Source organism: Lepidochelys olivacea, assembly GCF_965140295.1.
Source record: "Lepidochelys olivacea isolate rLepOli2 genome assembly, chromosome: 1".
Lineage (NCBI taxonomy): Eukaryota > Metazoa > Chordata > Testudines > Cheloniidae > Lepidochelys > Lepidochelys olivacea.
This window is the reverse complement of record NC_140411.1, coordinates 324,429,578-324,452,004: the sequence shown is the minus strand read 5'-3', so window position 1 is coordinate 324,452,004 and position 22,427 is coordinate 324,429,578. Positions and strand designations below refer to the sequence as shown.

General features: G+C 41.3%; 1 protein-coding gene across 3 annotated transcripts in view; it reads left to right on the top strand.

The window, feature by feature from the left end:
* Positions 1-22,427, top strand: part of CPNE8 (copine 8) — a 282,884-nt gene that overhangs the window by 135,325 nt on the left and 125,132 nt on the right. For all 3 annotated transcript variants that reach the window (XM_084621135.1, XM_084621137.1, XM_084621136.1), the window contains 3 exons: positions 3,939-3,980; positions 6,314-6,389; positions 20,580-20,633. In XM_084621135.1, coding sequence (XP_084477261.1) covers positions 3,939-3,980; positions 6,314-6,389; positions 20,580-20,633 — 172 coding nt within the window. The remainder of the gene's footprint in view (positions 1-3,938; positions 3,981-6,313; positions 6,390-20,579; positions 20,634-22,427) is intronic.

Genomic DNA, 22,427 nt, shown 5'->3' with positions numbered 1-22,427 from the left:
ATATTTCCCTTTCCAGTGCCAGTTCTAATTTTCATAATTTTTCACTGGTGTGACAAACTAGTCTTTGGAGATGTTTTCATCTTTGTTCTAAAGAGTAACTTTCACACTAATCAGGAGGCATCCTTCACTTCCTTTTCCATGAACCTGAAATATGTTTTAAAAAAAACATATTATATATTAAACGATGCAGTCTAAGTCCTTAAATTTTACTTGGAAGAGAAAGAACATCCAGACCACCTCATCCCCTCATTGCCTCTTTTACAAGAGAACAGAGAGGCAAAACAGTTCCCACAGCATTGATTTTTTTTCTTTAATTCATTCAACTATTTGTAAAGCATACCTGCAAGAAAGAGTTCCTTTCCAGGAAAGAACATCAAACCAGTGATCTGAGGACTAAAATTAATTAATCTAATGTGTTTTAAAAGAAGGAGGAAAATCAGTAGGTATATTATTTTGTCCTTAGTTCACCTCATTGATATTGAATAGAGTCCATTCAGTACTGGAGCTTTTCCGAAAACAGAATGTTCCTCGTCCAGTAAATGGTTTTTCTGAGAAGATACAATCTCCTGGTGGTTTTTGTTACGTATCAGTCTTGATGTTTGATATTAACAAGATCTGTTAGTGTGTTAGTTCTGAGGAAGTCATTTTCTTCAATACTGTATACAGTAGCAGCAGTGACCCCTTGAAGCAGGAGAATTTTCTCCCAATCACCCATAAAGAGTGGGAGGCAGGGAAACAGGTAGGGAAACTTTTTTTCATGTATGTTATCATTCAACATTTGCTGCTCTCTCTGACGCTGAAGACTGTCTTATGGATGGATAAGTGCCTAATAGTTCAGCAGTTTAGGGTATAATTTCCTAAAATATAAAGAACGCATTGTCAACATTGTACGTGTCGGATGAATGCATAAATAATATTAAGAAATACCTAGCAATATAAGAATTGCTATACTGGATCTGATTGCTAAACTAATCCAATATCCTGTGTCAGACAGTAGCCAATACTAGATTCTTCAGAAGGAGGTACAAAATACTCTCTAGGATACAATTAAGGAATAACCCATCCCTAATAGGAGTTTCTTCCTAATATTGTAAATTAGTGGATAGTTGTAGATCCTTATTTTTTTTTTTATTCTAACATTCATGGATATAGCCATTATCCATGTAAATGTCCAATTCTAGTTTTAGTCTTAGAAAGGTCTCAGCCGTAATAATATCTGGTGGCAATAAGTCCACAATTTAATTATGTGTTGTATAAAGAAGTTTTTCCTCTTGGTTTAAATTTGCTAACCTTTTCAATTACACTGAATGTCCCCTGGTCCTTGTATTATAAGTAGGGCTATGATTTTGTCATGGAGGTCATGGCAGTCACGGAATCCTTTACTTCCAGAGACCTCCGTGACTTGAGCCCCCAGCGCCTGGGAGCTGTAGGGTTCCCCGCCCCCCCTGGCGGCTGGGAACTGCGGGGGCCTGAGCTCCCAGCCGCAGAGGGAGACGGGTTCCCCCGCAGGCAGCTCCTAGCCGGGGCGGAGTCAGGGGTGCCCGGAGCTCCGAGGCAGCGGAGTGATGGGGGACCATGCACCTTCAAACCAGCCCCCACTGGTTGACGTGAGGAGCCTGCAGCTCGCCATTTTGTCATGCATATTTTTAGTAAAAGTCATGGATAGGTGACGGGCTTTCGTGAATTTTTCTTTATTGCCCGTAAACTGTCCGTGACTTTTACTAGAAATATGTGTGACAGACTCTTAGCCTTAATTATAAGAAATGGTAAATGGAACATTCGGTTTACCTTCTGCATGCCATTCATTTTGGGGGGCTTCTGTCATATTCTCAGTTTTTCAGTTTCTCTCATGAAAATCTTTCCAGGTCTCCAGTTACTTTTGTCACCTGACTCTAAGTCCTGTCTGTTTCTGTTATAACTTTTTTGGGATGCAGTGACCAGTTCTGAACATGGTAATCCTGGTGTGGGCATTCTGTTCATTTATTATAATGGCATCATGTTTACGTTCCATATATGCATCCTAATGTTGTCCCAGACACCACAGGGAAAAAAAGGCAAGATACCAAGAACATGGTTTAACTAGGCTGTAACTTTATTAAGTAACACATCTGGGAAACCGTCTGGTTATAACTCATCCACTGTCAGACTTGAGGGATGGGGGCTTTCTTCACCCTCCCCACACACCTTTAACTTGGTCCCCACACTGTTCCCAGGACCAGTGTCAACAGAAGAGGGGGGCATCCCTGCAATGGAAATAAACTCTCACACGCTGTGGGGGCATCAGCTTGGAGGTGAGAGCAACACCCAGGTGGGCTGAAGTGGCTGCTACAGGGCCCAGGATCAGGCCAGGGAGTGGAACCAGGAGGGGCTTGAATGGGCCTGAGAGCTGGTAGGAACCCCTGGGGCCCTCCTTCCCAGCCTGGAGTTGGCTGCCCCCCAACTCGCTAAGTTCTCACTCTCCTCCCCTTCTGTCCTTCCAGCCCCCATTTTCAGGGCGCTTAGCCCTCCAGCTGGGATCCCAGTGCCCTCTCCTCACATGAAAGACGATGGTATGAGAGAAGATTTGTCTCCTCACTGCACCAGATTTAGAAGCCAAAACTCCATTCCCCATCTTCTTTAGGAGATGCCTTCTTCTAATCTGCTTCCGTTCCTGTTTATCAGGGAACCAGACCCCTATTGTACAAGCATCTGCACTGGGTACCTGCTATGTTTTGACAACATGAGTTTTACAATCTAATCTATCCACCTGGTCACTGAGCCACTGAAAAGAAGGTGAAAATACCCACAGCACCTATGCCAACTTGGTAATTCTATCCCAGCTACCAAAGGGCAAACCTGATCCTACTCTAGTCCCAAAGAGAAGGGATTTGTTGGTCCTTGGTGCAGAATAGCAGTTTGGACAAGGGAAAGTGTTTATAAACCTGCCGCTTGAGTGTGTAAGTGCCAGTAGGATTATGCTGCTTCCTCCTCTTCTTGCTTAATCAGTCAAAGAGCCCCTCCCCCCCCATCCTCAAGGCCATGTGGGGGGAGGGATGTGCTCCTTAAAGGGGTAAGGGTTTTCTTTCCTCTGCTGGCACAGTCAGTCTCCCCACCTCTGAGGTGGCAGGTATATGGGGCAAGTTTGCCATTTTGACCATTACAGTGTGTTTAGCTGAGGCTTTCATTGAGCTGTCCCCAACGACAGGTCTTTTTTCTGAGTAGTTAGTTACTTTTAATTAAGAACCAAGATATGTGTAGGGTAGTTCATATGATTACTTCACATGTGCATTGTCCCTCTGAAGTTCCTCGGTCTTCTCTAGTTTTTGACTAACCTAAATAACTTTTTTTCTTTTTGGCAAATCTTGCCTGCCTACTGTCCATGCCCTTTTCCGAATCATTAATAGACATTAAATAACACCAATCCTAGCTGGAACTCTGGAGCACTCCACTGTTGAACTTTCTGCATTATCAATGTGTGAGAGATGGTATTAGAAAGGAATGTACACTCCTAAATCTTGTAATTTGTTAACCGGTTTTGTGTTTGAATCCCAGGCATATTCTGTGGAAATGATCCCATAAATCCCATGTAAAAAGAACAATTTTGTCTTTAATGAAATTTTAATTGTATTTATTTTCATTAACTTTTTTTTTTATTTGAAGAAAATTACTTGGACTAAAATGAATTTAGTATTAAATCTTAGCTGGTATGAAATGTTTTTTGGAGGTTGCTGGATGGCTAAAAATGTTAAATAATGGGAAATCATAACTGAATAGCTCAATCAAGTATTTTCTACTTAAACTGAGCAAACAGCCAAACTGTCTGACCTTTCTGCTTTTAATGGAAAATTAATCTTTCAGAACAGAGTGCATTTTCATTAGCATATTTTTTCAAAAATTAAGCATGGTGTTTAGTGAAAACTTGCATTTTAAAAATATATATATATATTTTTCTTTTGCAGAACAATTAAAATAGAGGTGTATGATTGGGAAAGAGATGGAAGGTAAGATATTTCTGTATTACAATCACTAAAGTTGGTTTGTGAAAATTTTGTGCATTTTAAAATCAATTTTAGGGGTTAATTGTTCTTCAATGAGAATTAGATATGCATATAATGTCAATAGCTATTATGTATGTGTATTAAGAAAGGAGTACAGTTCCACATAATTACTTCCTTGTTTCAACTAATATTCTTTTTAGATTATTGTAGAAAAGGCCCAATCTTTGCATAATTTCCAGTGCTCAATAAAGGTATGATAGCTGCTTGGACTTTGCAATATGGAAGCTACTCTCTAATAATAATTCCAAACAGGAGCTGCAAGTTTGTTTACCCAAGAATTATTGTAAGCCCTGGGGCTATAGTAATTCTGCTGGGCATGGTCAACCTGTAGAGCGTGGGCAGAACTCTCCATTTGAACTTGTTTCAAAAGAAAAGATATGTTGTGCACCTTTCCTGCTCTCCGTCCTCCAGTAGACGTAGAGATTCACGTCGCCAAGTACAGCAGGAAACCACTCCCAATACTAGACTCCATGCCGAACATGAAGAGATCTAATGCTTAGATTCAAGTTGGCTGCTGTTACTTTTTTTTAATGGTTTTATGCTTTTATTGGCTAGTTGACACTTTTAGCTTCTGAATATGCTGTTTGGTTAATGAATATGCAACATTTTAATTGCTTTTTTTGGTGACAGAAAAGATTTAGATAACTTATAAAGTTAGTTTTAACTCTATTTTCTGAGATTTTTAAAAATTTGTTTACTTTGACAGAAAATGAAATTTTGTTTTGAAAAAGTTCAAACTTCTATTCCTTATATAAGTTTTTGGTTCTTAAAGTAGTTATTAAAATTAAATAACTCTTGGAAAGTCTTTGGCCTAAGTTATTAACTTTACATGATGATTTTTGAAATGAAGATTTTCTTGTATTTTTGCATTGGGTGAGGTTTTACTTGTGTGTTGCCAGTAATTAATTATTTTTTTCCATTAATTGAAATATTTTGTACTTAAATGGTGTTACATATTTAGTAATTTAATCTAGCATTATATAGTCTTGCTATATTTGTACATAAAATATTTTACTACTCATATAACAAAGATATTAGGCAGTTCTTATATGAAGGCTTGCATTTAGATACAAAATATTTCCAAATATAAAATGTTAAAATAAGCTTATGCCATCTTAAACATTTGAGAAACAAATACCAAAGATTTAAGTGGAAATGTGAGTTGGAAGTCAACAATATATTTTGTAAAACATTTTCCACCATAAATATTTTCCAATATGCTTTACAAATACATTTATTGAAATAAGGATAATTTTGGAACTTTTTGTGTGGATTTAAACTCAAGTGTTTCTTTTAAAAGAAAAGAAGGGGATGGGTATTATAGGCCAACTTTACCTCTAGATTTATTGCTTTGATAACACAACTCTTACTATCAGGTTCCTTCCTAAAAGTGCTACATGATTTGTTTGCTTGTCCTTGAGAGCTAGAAGCAGAAACCTTTTGGAATGTTTTTATTAACTTTAACATTTTGTAACATAATTAGCTAAACGTGTGATTTGTCATATTTTCAAGCATTTTGGCTATAACATTTTTGTAGTCATATTCAATAAAGGTGAAAACAAGTTTGTAAAAACTTTTTAAAAGTTGGTTATAATAATTTTATTAATATAATTTTTGCATCAATATTGAGGTCTGTCCCCCCACAAAGAATTCCCTTAATCTGCTGTATGAACTTGTGATCAATGGATTCTAGCACACGGGGGTGAGCAGTAGCTGCAGAGCCACTATTTCCCCTCCCAAGCAGGTAGGTGGACAGGTAAAAGGAGTGAGTAGAGCCTTGGCTCTTCCCCTCTAGTGCACGAATCAGCATAGTTTAGGACTGACCTTTCCCAATTACAAATTACTTCCTTCCCCTTCCGACTCACCACTCTTCTCTCTCAAACACACACTCGCACTCTGTCATGGTGCAAGTGGGGAGCCAGAGAGAGAATGGAGGACTGTTGGCAGTTCCTTTCGGGTTCTGTTCACGGTCCACAGTCTTTATTCGTTGCTGGTTGTAAATTTGCAATCTAGTTCTTCATTCTGTGTTGGGTACAGTTAACATAAGCTATCAGATGGATTCAATCAAATCTATTTATAATTATAATTTAGGGGGGAAGAGTAATGAACATACATTATATTTAGGTCAACAGAATAACAAGTCTTTTGCTAGCATTGCTTTTCTCACATGTCTATTCATGTGTCAGCTGTGCTTCACTTTAGATGTATTTTTGTAAATTAATGGAAAAGTAGTTTATATTGTGTATGTGTTGATTTGAAAACTTTTTTTTTTCTAGCCATGATTTCATTGGAGAATTCACAACAAGTTATAGGGAATTGTCTAGAGGGCAATCACAATTCAATGTATATGAGGTAAGTATTTTGAACTTTTATTTTTATTTATCTTGCGAAAATGGATAAAGTTGAGAACTTTCAATGTTTGCTTGTCGGATTAGTCAATGTTCAGGGTTACTATCAGAATCCAAGCCTTTATAAAGGGGAAAACAGACATTCTGGGTCAAAAAGGATTTGTTTCAGAAACGAGTTTAAAAGCATATGTTCTTTGGACAAGAGCAGTATCTTCAGTGCTGTTTTGAAAAAGTTAACAAAAAATAATCTCTCTTGTTCTATAGCTCTTCTTTCTCAGTATAGTTGTTTGTTTAAAACAGCTTTGTGTAGAAATAAAAAGTGTGCATATGGCAAACAGAGCTTGCCTAAACTGCCGAAGTAAACAGTTAAAAGAAAAAGAAAGGCTTGTAACCTTGTAATCTTTGCTTAGTGTTTCACATCATAATGTATCACTGGATTTATTTTGTCTATAGCATCCATGAAGCTAAGTTGTAAAAGGTTTCTTTTAAAAAGTTTTTAATCAGGCCTCAGACTAGATTTGTCAGATGACATGTGTTGGTTTCCTAATATCAGTAGTCATAACCACATGACCTGCTCCAAATTATTAAAAAGGAAAATGTTCATCATTATACCACAGGAAGAAAATTAAATTCAGTAAATATATTCTACCAACGTATAGTAAAGACTGGTTTCCCTTATGTACAAGATAGGGCCATTCTCTTCTTTGAACTTGGGTGCTGTCTGTCCTCCTGGAGCCAGTCAGAACCACATTCAGTGTATATCTCATGGTGCCAGGACTCTATTCTCCTGGTTTGTTAGACTGTGAAGGAAGCAATTAGTTTCTTTCTGATGTGTGGCTGCGCAGTGCCACTGTACACGTGAGCAGCAGCTGCCTTTCCTGTCTCTGTGGTATTGGTAACCTCAGAGAAAGAAACCTTTTAGTGTCATTCCACATAGTAGTTGCTGATTTCCTTCTGGAAACTTACAAGGTCTTGGAGAAGGGCAGGCATGGACAATGGTGTGACCTCAGTGGGATCACCCCAGAGGTGCCAAGTTTTTTGTCGCTACATATGTGACATTTCCCTCATTACCTCCCTGCTTTCTTCTCTGAGGAGTGGGGGGCAAGTAAGGGCAGGACACAGAAGCACAAGCTAAGTCCCCCAGAGAAGTGGAAGCAAAACTGTGTAGAAGGGGAGAGTCAGGAGCCCAAAAGCAGGTGATGTGTTTGTCACAATTCAGGGCAAATGCACCTGTATTCCCCTCTGTGGTCCATCAAGGGCACCTACTCTAGGCTCCTGGCTCATCACTCATCACCTCTCTTAGATGGAGACCTTTCCCTCTTTCTTCTTTCTGACCAGAGTGTTTTTCCAGGCAGCATGGTTCCCTGCCTGCACTGTGATAGTCCCAGCAACCCAGATTGCCTAAACAGGCCAGCGTCTGTCCCAACACCAACAAGGCCTCTGATAGGCGTCAGTCCTTCAAACCTCTCAAAGGGTTTTTTCTGTGGTTACAAGTTCACAACAGCCTTAGGTCAGAACTAGCACACCCATGAATTGTTCAGTCTTTCCTTTATACAGCTTGGGCTTTTGATCTTCATGCTCCAGGAACTATTATGGCAGACAGTGGTCCTCTCATCAGGGTGTAGCTTCAGAAGGCTGGATTTTTACATAACCAGAGATGGAGAATTTGCATTCACCTTCCCGTACAGATTACCCAGGTAAACCATTTGACGCTGTTTGTCCCAAAAGTCCATTCTTGTCTGGGACATTGTTTAGTATAGTCCTTTGAAGTTCATAACATTTCCCAGGATTCACATCCAATCTCCCTCCCTAAAGAGAGGTTACATGCAAACCTGGCCCACAATAATACGTAAACCATTTAATAAATGGAACCCGAAAATACTTAAACTTAGACCTATTGTCCCAATTTAATAGGTATGGAATTCAGTGTACACAGCCTAAGTGCCCTGCAGCGGTTCCTTCTGAAGCAGAACTAGTGTGGAGATGGATTCACAAACTGAACATACATTCACAGTTCACCATAAACCTGGAAAGCAAAATGTGGTTACAGATGCCCTCAGCTAGGTGAGGGCAGTGAGAATAGACTCAACTTAGTCATCTGGCATGAACAGTCTAAGGATCCTGATATAGTCAGTGTGCCAACAGAACTATCAAAGATGACTCAGACTAGGGAGGTTCAGTGCAGTCCTGGACCAATTATCCATTGATCTGGTTACCAACTTCCTGGTATCTGAAGGTACCTGGATTTGTCCAGCAAGCTTACAGAGAAGGATACAGGAGTGTCTTCCTAATGACTAAGTAGCAGGCACATGAGTTATGAAAAGCTGGGCATCTGACAGATTTTTTTGGTGAGGCATAGCTGCAGATGTTAAGGATTAGGTACTTACTTGTCAAGAAAGGAAAACGCCAGCAAGAAGAGGTAGAGCTCCTTTAGGGGAAATGCTCCAACACAGTTAGCTCTGGGAGTTCATACAGATTGACTTGAAAGGCCCACTACCAGAAACACCAGCTGGAAATCAGGATTTGCCAGTTGTGTCTCACACCTTTTCAAAGTATGTGGTGGTGCAATCCCAGAAGTATAAAGGGACTCGGAGGGTTATGAATGCATTGATGAAACATGTAGTGTTGCAGTTTGGTCCACTAAGCTGCTTCTACACTGATTGGGGAAGGAATCTGAATCACAGTTATTACGCGAGGTTTGTCGACATCTCCAGATAACCAAGGTGAGGACTACTGTTGCTCATTCTGCGAATAATGGGGAAGTGGAGAGAGTAAACCACATCATTGGTTCTCTGCTTAAAGTCTTAGTCATTGAAGACCAACAAAATTTGGGTTGCAAAGTCACCTTTTGTTGTCTTGGCATACCAACATCAGCTGTGATTCAGTTATCCATTACTCGCTGTACCTATTGGTACAGAGGATCTACAGGACCTGGAAACCAAATGATTCCGGGGGACAAATAATGAAATAATTCTCTCTAGCAGGGTGGTCACCCCACTCTGGCCCTGAAGGGGTTAAAGCAGCTCTGGAGAGGGCTGCAGCTGGGGAAAAGCTAGGCTGATTGGGGGAAGCAGCCACAGCTGGGGCCATGCCCCAGTTAGGCCACAGCTGGCCCTATAAGAGGGCTGAGGGCCAGAAGCTGGAAGACTCTCACACTAGCCCTGGAGTGGGATGGGCTAGCTGCCTGAGAGCAAGGTACCCTAAGTGGAGTAGTGCTGGGGAAGGGCAAAGGGTGCTGGGGAGCTCCAGTCTGGTAAACGCCCAGGCTGCAGGCCTTGGTAAAGGCCCAGAAAGGTACTGGTGTTGCAGAGGGGCAGCCCAGGGATAGGCAAAGGCAGCAGGTCCTACCCCCTTGCCAGTGTTGGGTGGCCATTACAGACTGCAGTCTGCCCCAGGGAAAGGGGGCTGGATGACGACTGGCAGTAGCCACTGAGGCAAGGTGGGTTTAAAGGGTTGGGGGGTTCCCTTGGGAGGGGAGACCCAGAGTGGGGGTACTGCTGGGGCAGAACCCTGAGGAAAAGGGGCACCGGGGTCCAGGAGGGACGCTGGGCCAGTGGCAGGCGAGACACGGCCTGCATAGGACACTCTGGGCTGGAAGAGCTAATTCCCAAGACGACCAGCAGGAGGCGCTGCACCGGTGAGTCATTGCCTCGCTACACTCTCCTTATGAGATTTTGGACTCTGCAAACCCATGATTTCCTGTGACTTGATGTTCAGGCAGCAAGAACTGGCAAAGCCCTGCACCCGCACAGGTAGGTGATATGGCAGAGTACTACATCAGTGACCTGAGGACAGAATTCCAGAAGGTGGTGGAACAGATAGGCCAGAAGTGAGCATGCCATGTACCAGATGCCAGAAAAATGGGAAAATATGGGCCCATTCAGGAAAGAAGATGTGGCTATGCAACTGGAAAAAACAGTCCAGAAAAAATCCCAAACTGACCTCTTAATGGAGGGGACCTTACACAGTGATGGAGCAACTAAACAACTTATCTTTGCTAATACAAAAAGCAAGAGCCTCACCCATTTGTAGTGCATCAAGAACTGGTGTTCTGATTCATTGAAAGAAAGGGGAGGGCAAACACTGTGGATACTCAACAATCATTCCAAAGGGATGCAGAGGAGGATTTGGACGTACTCCGGCTGGCTCCTGTGGCTTGTCATGGGAGACCGGTTGTGCAGGAGAAATTGCCAGGGTGTTCTCAGGATCTCAACTTACTGCCATCTTCAACAGTCTGTCTACAAGAGACAGGTCTGACCTAGAGGCCATGAACTCTGCACTCACAGATATCTAGATCCAACTATAAGCAATATGTCCATGACAGAATATAGGACTCAAGGGGGCAGATGAACACAGAAACCTGCATAAATGGCAAACTACCTGGATTCTTAGGAGTTACTATTTAAATTCTTCTTTAAGTGGAGGGGGGGAGTTGGAGTGATTAGTGTAGACAGCACCTCCACCAATAGATGGTGCACTATCTTTATCTTAGCGTGAAGTTGTCTTGTATATTATGTTGTTGATCTGACATAGGGGGTTAGCAGGAAATTCATTGCGGCCTATGTGTGCAGAAGTTGGTACATGCTGCATCCTAATAAATCTGTGTTTGTGTAAGTGAGTATTACATAATACTTCCCCACTTGCAAGCACTGAATTTGTATCTAACAAAAGAAAACTTTTATTAAAAAGGAGACGGAATGCAGAATTAATTTGCCAAAACACCACAACAGTGGTTCATAAGTATGCAAACAATAAGTAAATGCCCACCTCGCACTATCTTGGATAGCAATTCCTTACCTCAGTTTCCCATCTTGCAGTGTGAAAGACTGACAGATGAATGTCCCTTTAACATGCTGCTTCCCTTTTCTCTCTGCTGCACCCACTCTTGGTTGTCCGTGGTCACCAACATCGTAAAATCCAGGGATGCAGTCAGGTGGGTTTAATTCCTGCTCCTGAGAAGGAGGATTGGTTGAGTGATACCTCTGCAACTGATCTCTGCTGGCACTGATCACTGCTGCTGCCTCTGCTTGCTAGCATTGCTGCTACCTTTGCTGGCTGCTGCCTTTAGCTGCAGTGCAATGTTCTGAGGTTCCTCCACTTAGCCCCCAGTACTTAACGATTTCAGCTTTTAGTAATTTCATTGGGTAGAGGAGAACCAGTGCTGCTTCCTCTGCATTACCTTTGACTGCAGTACTGTCCCCACACTAGGTCTAAGGCTCATCCAGCTAAACCAACCTATCGGTGATTTCAACACATTCAAAAACATAATCCCAACTATACATACAAAGTGATAGGGTCTAAATTAGCTATTACCACTCAAGAAAGAGATCTTGGAATCATTGCGAATAGTTCTCTGAAAACATCTGCTCCATGTGAAACAGCAGTACAATAAAAAAGCTAACAGTATGTTAGGAACCATTAGGAAAGGGACAGCTAATAAGACAGAAAATATAATGTCACTACATAAATTCATGGTACACCCATACCTGGCATACTTCATGCAGTTCTGGTCACCCCATCTCATAAAATATATATTAGAAATGGAAAAAGTACAGAGAAGGACAACAAAAATTATGAGGGGCATAGAACAGCTTCCATAGGAGGAGAGATTAAAAAGACTGGGACTGTTCAGCTTAGAAAAGAAACAACTAAAGGGGGAGTATGGTAGAGGTCTATAAAATCATGAATGGTGTGGAGAAAGTGAATAGGGAAGTGTTATTTATCCTTTCACATAACACAAGAACCTGGGGGGACTCAGTGAAATTAATAGGCAGTATGTTTAAAACAAACAAAAGGAAGTATTTCTTTACACCATGCACAATCAACCTGTGTAACTTATTGCTAGGGCGTGTTGTGAAGACCAGAAGCGTAACTGGGTTCAAAAAGAATATCAATAGCTAGTAGTCAAGATGGTCAGGAGTGAAACTGTCTTGATTGTCATGCACATTGTGTAAAGAGTTGTCACTTTGGATGGGCTATCACCAGCAGGAGAGTGAATTTGTGTGGGGGGGTGGAGGGTGAGAAAACCTGGATTTGTGCTGGAAATCACTTTAGATAAGCTATTACCAGCAGGACAGTGGGGTGGGAATAGGTATTGTTTCATATTCTCTGTGTATATATAAAGCCTGCTGCAGTTTCCACGATATGCATCTGAGGAAGTGAGCTGTAGCTCACGAAAGCTTATGCTCTAATAAATTGGTTAGTCTCTAAGGTGCCACAAGTCCTCCTTTTCTTTTTGCGAATACAGACTAACACGGCTGCTACTCTGAAACCTGTCTGCTCTTGGTGTCCCTAAATCTGTGACTGCTGGAAGCTCAGATTGGATGACGAGATGGATCACTCAATAAATTTCCCCATTCTGTTAATACCCTCTGAAGCATCTAGCATCAGCCACTGTTGGAAGACAGGAAACTGAGCTAGATGACCATTGGTCTGACCAAGTATGGCCATTCTTATGTTCTTAAGCTCCTCCACTGCTCCCCTGCCTTTAGTCCTCTCTGGCCCTTGGCTCTGACTGTCCGGTTTAGAGCTAACAGGCAACTCCCTCTGCTGCTCCTCTTGCCTTCAGCCCTGGCTCTCTGGCTGGGGACACCAGCCAGCAAACCCCTTTTGCTGCTTTCCCGCATTCAGCTTCTCCAAGGTCCCAAACATATACAGTCGATTCTTTCCTTTTCACAGGGAGGGCCTCTGCAGCATTCCCCAGAGACCTGTTCCAGTCTCCTTACTGACTCTTACTGTCTTTCTTCAGGGACTTCCTCTAGTCCCCTGGTCTCTTGTAGCGCTCACCTACCCTTCCTGACTAAGCCAGGCTCACTGTTAAGTGAGTAGACTGTTTAAAGAATCGAGTAAAGAAATGGTGTTTCCCTAAAATGTCCCTTAAAATAAAGTCCATCAGGATGAGGTCTGGGTAGCTTTTAAGCCATCTTTGTGTTGCCCAGACTCGGGCCAGAGCAGCCCCTTAACTCTAATTAATTAACTCTAATTTACAGCAGCCTCAATTGAACTGTAATAAAAGCCAGAATCTTTGTAGCAATATGGAGATATCCTCTTCTGGGTCTGGCAAAACTCCTACCTGTTCCCTGTGCCAGGAGAATTCTCTCTTGGCAATTTAAAGGAACTTTATAGTCCGTGAACTTTATATGAAGGGTAGAATAATCTTTACATGATTATTTAAATAGTCTACTTTTAATGGTAACTACTTAGCAGTTATAACCAACACTTTGCCAAATAGATGCACTGGGGCACCACAATGATGAACACAGCAAGATAAAAACTGTGGAGATGGGTTCTCCTGTCACTGTTTTGAACCTACTAGCTGAAAAGAGAATTTTGAGAGTTTGAATGGGCCCCCAGATTGTGGATTTGGTAGTAGTAGTATTATATCCTTATCTCAGTGGATTTTTTTCTTCATTTTAAACCACAGCCAAGAGTTCATGTAGTTTTCTAGGACAGTCAGGGTTGGTGGCTCTCAATGATTAAAAAAAATTGTATTTTAATTGCAAACATATCTGAAATTTGAGGGTGGGGGGGTATGAATAAAATTTTAACCAGCATGCATTCCCTTGTCTTTTATATCACAGTGGTCCTATATTGCACAAAGAATATAGTAGGACATTGGTTTTATTTTTTCCCCTCAGTTGATGGCCTAAAATGTTCTATTTTTCTAACAATGTACATTTTAATAGCTCTACCAAGATTTCAAATATGAATATTTTAATTCCTCGTCGTTCACAGAACATCTGTGTATAGTGTATAGTAAAATTTGGCAGTAAGCCATATGGATTCCTCTTTCATAGTTGTCTGGGAGATTAGTTGATAAATATCATTGATAAAATCTCTTTGCTTCCACTTCTAGTGTTTGAAAACATGCTCCCATCTTGCTCAGTGTGTTCATAGTGAAACTGACTTAGCTATACAGATGGCTTTGAGCAGACATTTAAAAGGGAAGTGTTTTTTGGTTGGTGGTAGGTTTTTTATGTGGCTGGCAAGATGTTTATTATAGGGGCTACTTTCCATTACAACGCTCTCTTTTCAGTTGTTTACAATTTTGCCAAACTTTAACTTTGGGCTGAAATTATTCATACTGGGTGTCTGCCTCATGTTGAATTTATTTGGAAAATACGCTGCAAAAATGATTTAGCCATTTCTCAGAATGAGTGAAGGAAAAATTACATTGTTTTGTTCCTATTAATAAAATTCTTGCAACCATTTAATTGAGACATTCTAGATTTGGAAAAGGGATTTGAAATTTGGCAGGGGGATGGATCACCCTAATGCTGGGGATGTGCCTCTTGCCATCCCCATGAGAAGCCATCCAACTTTGGCCAAGTTATGAGCCTCTGAAAATCTCAGTTCACAGATGCTCAGTAAAACTTGTAAAAGTTTTATGGCTCAGTTTGCTAAATATTCCTCATGTACTGAGCGTGCTTCACCATCATGCTGCTCTGGTGTGCTGGCCAAATTTTGCATAAGTGCTATCCTCACAGAGTGACTGGGCATGCACCATTCCAAGGCTATAGTCACTGAGCATGACTTTCCTTGCAGTTGCTCCTCCCAGCACCTCGGAGCTGCTCTGGTACCAATTACAGGAACTGAGAGCAAGAAACTTCTCCTGTCCTCTCAGTACTCCCACTGCTGGCCAGGTAATATGGAGAAGGAGGAGGAAATAGCTTGCCAGGGATGCAGAAGGATAAGGAGCTAGCAGGGTCAGCCTTAGGGAAAGTAGCACTCTGGACGAACTTGTATTTTGGCATCCCTGTGGGTGAGGCGCACCCCCCATTACCCCTGACCTCCATTGGCTCTCCACCACCCCAGGACCCTGCTGCCTCTCCCCAGTGCTTAATTTTTATTGAAAGGGGTGCCAGAGCCCAACAAAAATTAAGCACTGGCTGGGCGGCTAGAGAGTGGCAGCTGTTGGCTGGGCTCTGAGCTCTGAAGGCATTGCCACTGCCAGCAGCAACTGAGACGCAAGGGTGGAATGGTATATGATGGATTGCCACCTTAATTTATTCTGCTGCTGGTGGCAGCACTTCCTTCAGAGCTCGGTGCCCGGCCAGCAGCCACTGCTCTCAAGGCATCAAGTTCTGAAGACAAAAAAAACAGAGAACTGCTAAATTACAAGAAATTTGTCATACTATCACATGACATGATTAGGGAGGAAAAAAATCAACTTCAGAAAGCTATACAGAACAACAGATCTTTCTGTACATCGTAAAAGATTCTGCTTCCTCGAGCTTCTCTCTTATAACTGCTCTATCTGGCTAGTTTAATAGAATGCCATGAGAAAGGATCATTTTTAGATTGGCTTTCCTTCTTGCTGGTCTGTTATTGCAGAGTTAATATTTTCAAACAACCAAACGAGATAAAGACTTTTGACCCGTTTTTGTATTTGTAATTTTAAAAAAACGTAGGAGATAAGTAATCTAAAACATAAATACACTCTTTCACATATTCCAGTAAAGCAAGATGGATACTGCATCATCTATTACAGGAATTTCCACTATCCATAGCTGTGGGATTGGAGTTGCAAGAGATTAAGTCTTAAAAAACATATTCAAAATAACCATCAAAAAGAATACAGAACACACAGTGTTTGCTTCTCCAGTATAGTATAGTGTGTGTATACATATGTATATATACTATATAAGTGTATAATTTAACAACCACTTACCGACTTCTGTGTTAGCTAAAAAATAAAAAGCAATAATAAAAATATATAAAGTGCAAAAACTACGGCATAAGGGGTATACATTTTGCACTTGGACATGCATTGTCTGCTACTAAACAGTCTTTAGAAAAATGATAATCTGATTAGGCTAGTCAGTATTTCAAAAGTTGATTCCACTGCTTATTCTGAAGAAATTATCTTTATTAGGAATTGATTTGTAGGCAAATTCCTTCTGTATAAACCCATACATTTGGGCTTTAACAACATTATACATCTGCAGTGTCTGTCTCGGGATCGGCAAGAAAACGTGCTTTATCTCTCACAAAATGTGCTATATATATATATAGCCAACAGGAGTCTGGCATATGTGATTTTCCTTCAGGATACAAAGACTGCATGGTAGAACATAGACTCGTTCTTTATTCTTCCTGGCGGCAGCAGCAAAACATTAAAATGTTTACAGACAAATCAACACAGATGTAGTGCTGTTCCAAAACTCTGAGCTGCTGAGCTACAGCAGGAGCTGGGAACAGATGAGTTCATGAGTTCAGTGGGATTAAGTGTATGAGTAAGGACTCCTTGCAGCATAAAGGTTTCAGGATCAAATATTTGGGAAGGAGACACCCCAGGCAGACAGAGGGGGTGATAGACTCAGTGCAGAGCGGCTGAGAGATAATAATCACTGATAAAATAGTGTGTGATTCCAGGCATCTAATCTGAGATGTATGTCCGAAAATATTTGTAAAATACCTGCACTCCCTTCCTGCACCCCAATCCTTGCACTGTGCCCCTTTCTTCTCAACCACGGTCTGCAACCCTTAATCCCTGTACTCCCCTCCTCATGTGGTATAGCTCAGCACCCACCGGCAGCCCTGCGGATCAGCTCCTGCCCCGCAGCCCTCCCGCACGCTGGTGGGCCCTGTCGATCAGCTCCACCCAGTGCTTCCTGCCCGCCGTGATCAGCTGTTCAGCCCCTGCGTTTCCTCTGCAAGTTTTCAGCACTCTGCAGAGTGCCCCCTGACCATGGTGCCCTGGGCAATCGTCCATGTGCCCCACCCCTAAGGACAGACCTAGGAGCTGGGTCTGGAGTTGATGAGCCAGGAAACTGGGACAGTGGGACAGGAGTGGAGAGGACTGGGGCAAAGAGAATAGTGGGGTAGGGGAATGTGAGACCTGGGGCCTGATTTGCAGAAGTGTGGAAATTCTCAGCTGCAACTGAAGTCACTCAGATTTGTGCACTGAACAAATACTATGAAAAATCAGACCAGAGGTATCTCAAATTGGGTGCCCAAAATTAATGTACACTTTTGACATTAATGTGTCTCTGCATCAGTTCCCCATCTGTAAAATGTGAATAATAATACTAACTTACATAGCAAGGGTCTTGTGAATATAAATTCATTAACATTTTGGAGGCACTCAGACATTTGTGATGAGGGCCAAGGAAAAGCCCACTGAGGAAGTTAACACCTCTGGTTTTGGAGCAGGGTTGAATGGAGTGCAGTAAATAAGGCATGGCTCATACATTGAATTATGAGGATAAAAAGAACTATTGAATAGCTGATCATTCTGTAGGTACCATCCATCCTATGTGCTAAATGAACATTATGATATAGGCTCTAGTTACTGTATGTGATCTAAATTAATGTAAAGACTGCATCATATTGCTTACACAGGCAACTTTAATTCTGGCATTTCCTACCTTAGAGTGCTTGATTTTGCAACCTTAACATGGTTTTAAAATGTAGCTTTTTAAATATGTAGTTTATAGATTGTATTTGCTGCTGGTTTCCTATGTCACACTATAACGGCAGCATATACCTATGCTTTATGCCACATTATACAAATATTGTGACTGCATTGTTATCTAGTTTGATGGTTCTGTTATATAAAACCAAGGGAAGGACTGTGCCAAATCTTGAAATTTTTATTCAAGCAAACAAATTTGCTTTGTTTATTTTAATGCATGAGTGATAATTTTGTGTTAATTCTTATTTTAACCAAACTAGGTTACCCATTCTTTGAAGGTTGCAAGTCCCTGTTGGGCATTTACTCACATCCATAAAAGACAACAGTTTGACTCATTAATAGTCTTCCAATTGACCATCATTTTTAGAAGTGTGTAGAATAGTATCCTCATTTTTACTGTGGCTGGTTCTACCAGTACTATTAAGCTATCGCTTACTTGAACACTAGATTCACCTAAAAATGAGCAGTAGTGCTTCTGGGTGAGCTGACTGGGTGAGATCAAAAGAACTCTGGAAGTAAGGCTATTACTCCATGTATTGCTTTGTTACAGAGCATTTTCTAATATATCTGAAGTTCTCAAGTTTCAATCAATAGATATTTTTTCTCTTATGAAAAATCACATTGTGAAAGTTCAAAAGATTTTGCAAAAGTGTAAATCATGGTGCTCAAGCCTGAAAAATATGTTCTTAAAATTACTTCTAGGATGCCTTCATGTTCTTACCATAGCAACGAGGGAGTAACCCTGTACATTTTCAACTGGGCTGAAGGTTAACTTGTCTGTTTGTGCAAACAGTTCATGCCCACGTTTTCTGTGATTACAAATCACTGTGGGCACCAAGTTTTAGTAGTCACATGTCTGTCCTTCTGCATTCATAATTAGGTGAACTTGAAAATACTAAGATTTGCATGTACAATTCACTGAGGGAGTATGAACTGGAAAAAGGCAAATATAGTGCCTATATTTTAAAAAGGGAAAAAAGAGAACCAGGGGAACTACAGACTGATCAGCCTCACTTCAGTCCTCGGCAAAATCATGGAGCAGGTCCTCAAGGAATCCATTTTGAAGCACTTGGAGGAGAGGAAAGTGATCAGGAACAGTCAACATGGATTCACCAAGGGCAAGTCATGCCTGACCAACCTGATTGCCTTCTATGATGAGATAACTGGCTCTGTGGATATGGGGAAAGCAGTGGATGTGATATATCTTGACTTTAGCAAAGCTTTTGATATGGTCTCCCACAGTATTCTTGCCAGCAAGTTAAAGAAGTATGGGCTGGATGAATGCACTATAAGGTGGATAGAAAGCTGGCTAGATTATCGGGCTCAACGGATAGTGATCAACAGCTCGATGTCTAGTTGGCAGCCGGTATCAAGCAGAGTGCCCCAGGGGTCATTCCTGGGGCCAGTTTTGTTCAACATCTTTATTAATGAACTGGATGATGGGATGAATTGCACCCTCAGCAAGTTCGCAGATGACTCTAAGCTGGGGGGTGAGATAGATACGCTGGAGGGTAGGGATAGGGTCCAGAGTGACTTAGACAAATTAGAGCATTTGGCCAAAAGAAATCTGATGAGGTTCAACAAGGACAAGTGTAGAGTTCTGCACTTAGGAAGGAAGAATCCCATGCGCTGCTGCAGCCTTGGGACCGAGTGGCTAAGCAGCAGTTCTGCAGAAAATGACCTGGGGATTACAGTGGACGAGAAGCTCGATATGAGTCAGCAGTGTGCCCTTGTTGCCAACAAGGCCAATGGAGGAATTGGGCTGTATTAGTAGGAGCATTGCCAGCAGATCGAGGGAAGTGATTATTCCTCTCTATTCGGCACTGGTGAGGCCACACCTGGAGTACTGTGTCCAGTTTTGGTCCCCTCACTACAGAAGGGATGTGGACAAATTGGAGAGAGTCCAGCGGAGGGCAACGAAAATGATTAGGAGGCTGGGGCACAAGACTTACGAGGAGAGGCTGAGGGAACTGAGGTTATTTAGTCTGCAGAAGAGAAGAGTGAGGGGGGATTTGATAGCAGCCTTCAATTACCTGAAGGGGGGTTCCAAAGAGGAAGGAGCTCGGCTGTTCTCAGTGGTGGTAGATGACAGAACAAGAAGCAGTGGTCTCGAGTTGCAGTGGGGGAGAATTAGGTTGGATATTAGGAAACACTATTTCACTAGGAGGGTGGTGAAGCACTGGAATGGGTTACCTAGGGAGGTGGTGGAATCTCCATCCTTAGAGGTTTTTAAGGCCTGGCTTGACAAAGCCTTGGCTGGGATGATTTAGTTGGTGTTGGTCCTGCTTTGAGCAGGGGATTGGACTAGATGACCTCCTGAGGTCTCTTCCAATCGTAATATTCTATGATTTTATGAATTACAGTTGCTTCTACAAGTGGGAAATTTGGACTTTTCAGGTCCCCTTTATGTAAAGGTAACATGAAACTGTAGTAATATGCTGGGCACAAGAGTTGGGCAAGAAATGGAAGTAAAAATTCACAAAACAATGCAGGGTTTTTTCTGATTTTTGTCAAAAATCTTGATGCAGTGTGTGCAAACTCTTCTGGCTCTGTTCAACAGCAACAATGTAGTCTTCTCTTAACAATTGCCAGTGTCCTGTTGTGAGTCATTATGAAGTATCCGATAAGAGTTCCTGAATATCAGTTCATACATGTAACTATTAACGTGTCATATATCTAAAGAATACTACTTCGTACCTTAAGAGAATCTTAAGAATTTTCACTATGTCAACTGCATAATGAATGATGCATCTGTAATAGTTTTATCTGCCCTTCTAGGTAATAAATCCAAAGAAAAAAGGAAAAAAGAAGAAGTATATTAATTCTGGAACAGTAAGTAGATACTTTTTATATTAACTTACGCTTTCCTTTTCTGTCTGACTTCGTGAAATAAAGTGTATTCAAACTAATTTGACAGTGTTAGAGTAAGACTTTCTTTGAAGAATGCAAGAGTAAAGTATTTACTATAACTCATTTTTTCTACTTTTCCCTCTTTTCTGTGATTAAATGAGTGTCTCGTGAAAACTTTATCCAAAATATAATTTTGGGTTCCCTGTGAGTTTAGAATTGCTGGAGGCAGTGTTGACTTTTATCTGGAATACATGTTGATTTTTAGAATGCATTAAAATGCTTTTCTTAGTTATTCAGATCTTGTACAGAGACATGAACAAATAAGGGATGATAGATTGTGTCCTTTGTGTTTAAGAAAATATTTATTCTCTAGTCTCTAAATTTTTGGCAGAATTAGATTTAAGAAATGCTGTGACTGTAATTTGCAAGAGTGCTCATGTTTTTTTAATCATTGAGGTACTAACAGCCAGTTCCATATAATGTTGTGAAGTTTTCAGTAAAAATGCAAGAGCCTTTGTAGTCTCAGTTATATTAGCTTGATCCACTGTAATAACTGCAATGCTGATTTTAATATTCTGGCATCCAGGAGAATCAAAACATAATTTAATATAAGACCAGAATAAATCTAAATCTACAAGAATTTATATTTCAGAAAGTCAAACTAAATACAGATGAGTACTGGTTCTACAATCACATATATGCTTAATTTTACTCATGGGAGCAGTCTGAAGTCAGTGGGACTTCCATATGCAGGATTGCAGCCTTGAGGTGGAAAATGATGATTGTTCCTGTGTGTATTTTTCCGTTCATAAATGGGGCATGTGCCATTGTCTTTTCCACAAACCTATGGAAAAAGATCCAGAATAGAAGAAACTTTATTTCTATGGTAATTTGATGGTAAGAGTTTATTGAAGGAGTGAGTGATTTTCTTTCATGTTAATATATTGCCAGTGGTAGACTTTAATATGTTAGAACAAAGTACTAGTACATTGCATCAGTGTGTTGGCATGATGTCCCTGTGAGTGCTCCATTTTAGGTGTTTAGTGCCCCTGCGCTTGTAATTGGAGATTTGTGGTAGCAGTACCTGGTTGGGTCGCATATGCACAGTCCCCATCTCCCGCTGCCTCAGGTGGTTAACTGGTGCTGTGCGACCAACTCCCCCTCAGTTCCTTCTTTACCGTCCTTGGCTACAAGTCGGCGCATTCAGCAGCTCCTCAGAGCTTAGTTAGCACAGTATACCCCAATTAGTTCTAGTTTTGTTATAGATAGTTAACTCCTTTCATTTCCTTATCCCCGTTTATTTAAAAAAAACAAAACAAAACAAAAAAAACCACCACCCTTATTTGTTTCCTTAATAGAAATAGGTTTTCATTGAACCATTACTTCTGGTTCTCCCTTCAGGGGGACAAAACTCTCCCTTCAGGGGCATGACCGGGTCTCAAGGCTTTAAACGCTGCCTCACCTGTAGGCTATCGATCCCAGTGTCGGACAGGCAGGCTCATGTTCACTGCTTAGTCGAAGCACACGTGCCTCAAAAGTGCCCTCATTTGCATAAACTGACAGCCCAGACCAGGAAAGTCAGAGACTTGAAGCTTAAACTACTGTTAATGGAGAAGTCTCTGCGGCCAGCATCTGAACCAGAAACACACACACCCCCGAGACACAGTTCACTGACTGCAGCCTCTGATGGGCTCTACTTTGTCTGTGACTCATGTGATAGACCACCCAAATAAAAAGGTGGCTAAGAAGCATATGCTGTCCCCACCAGCTCAGGAA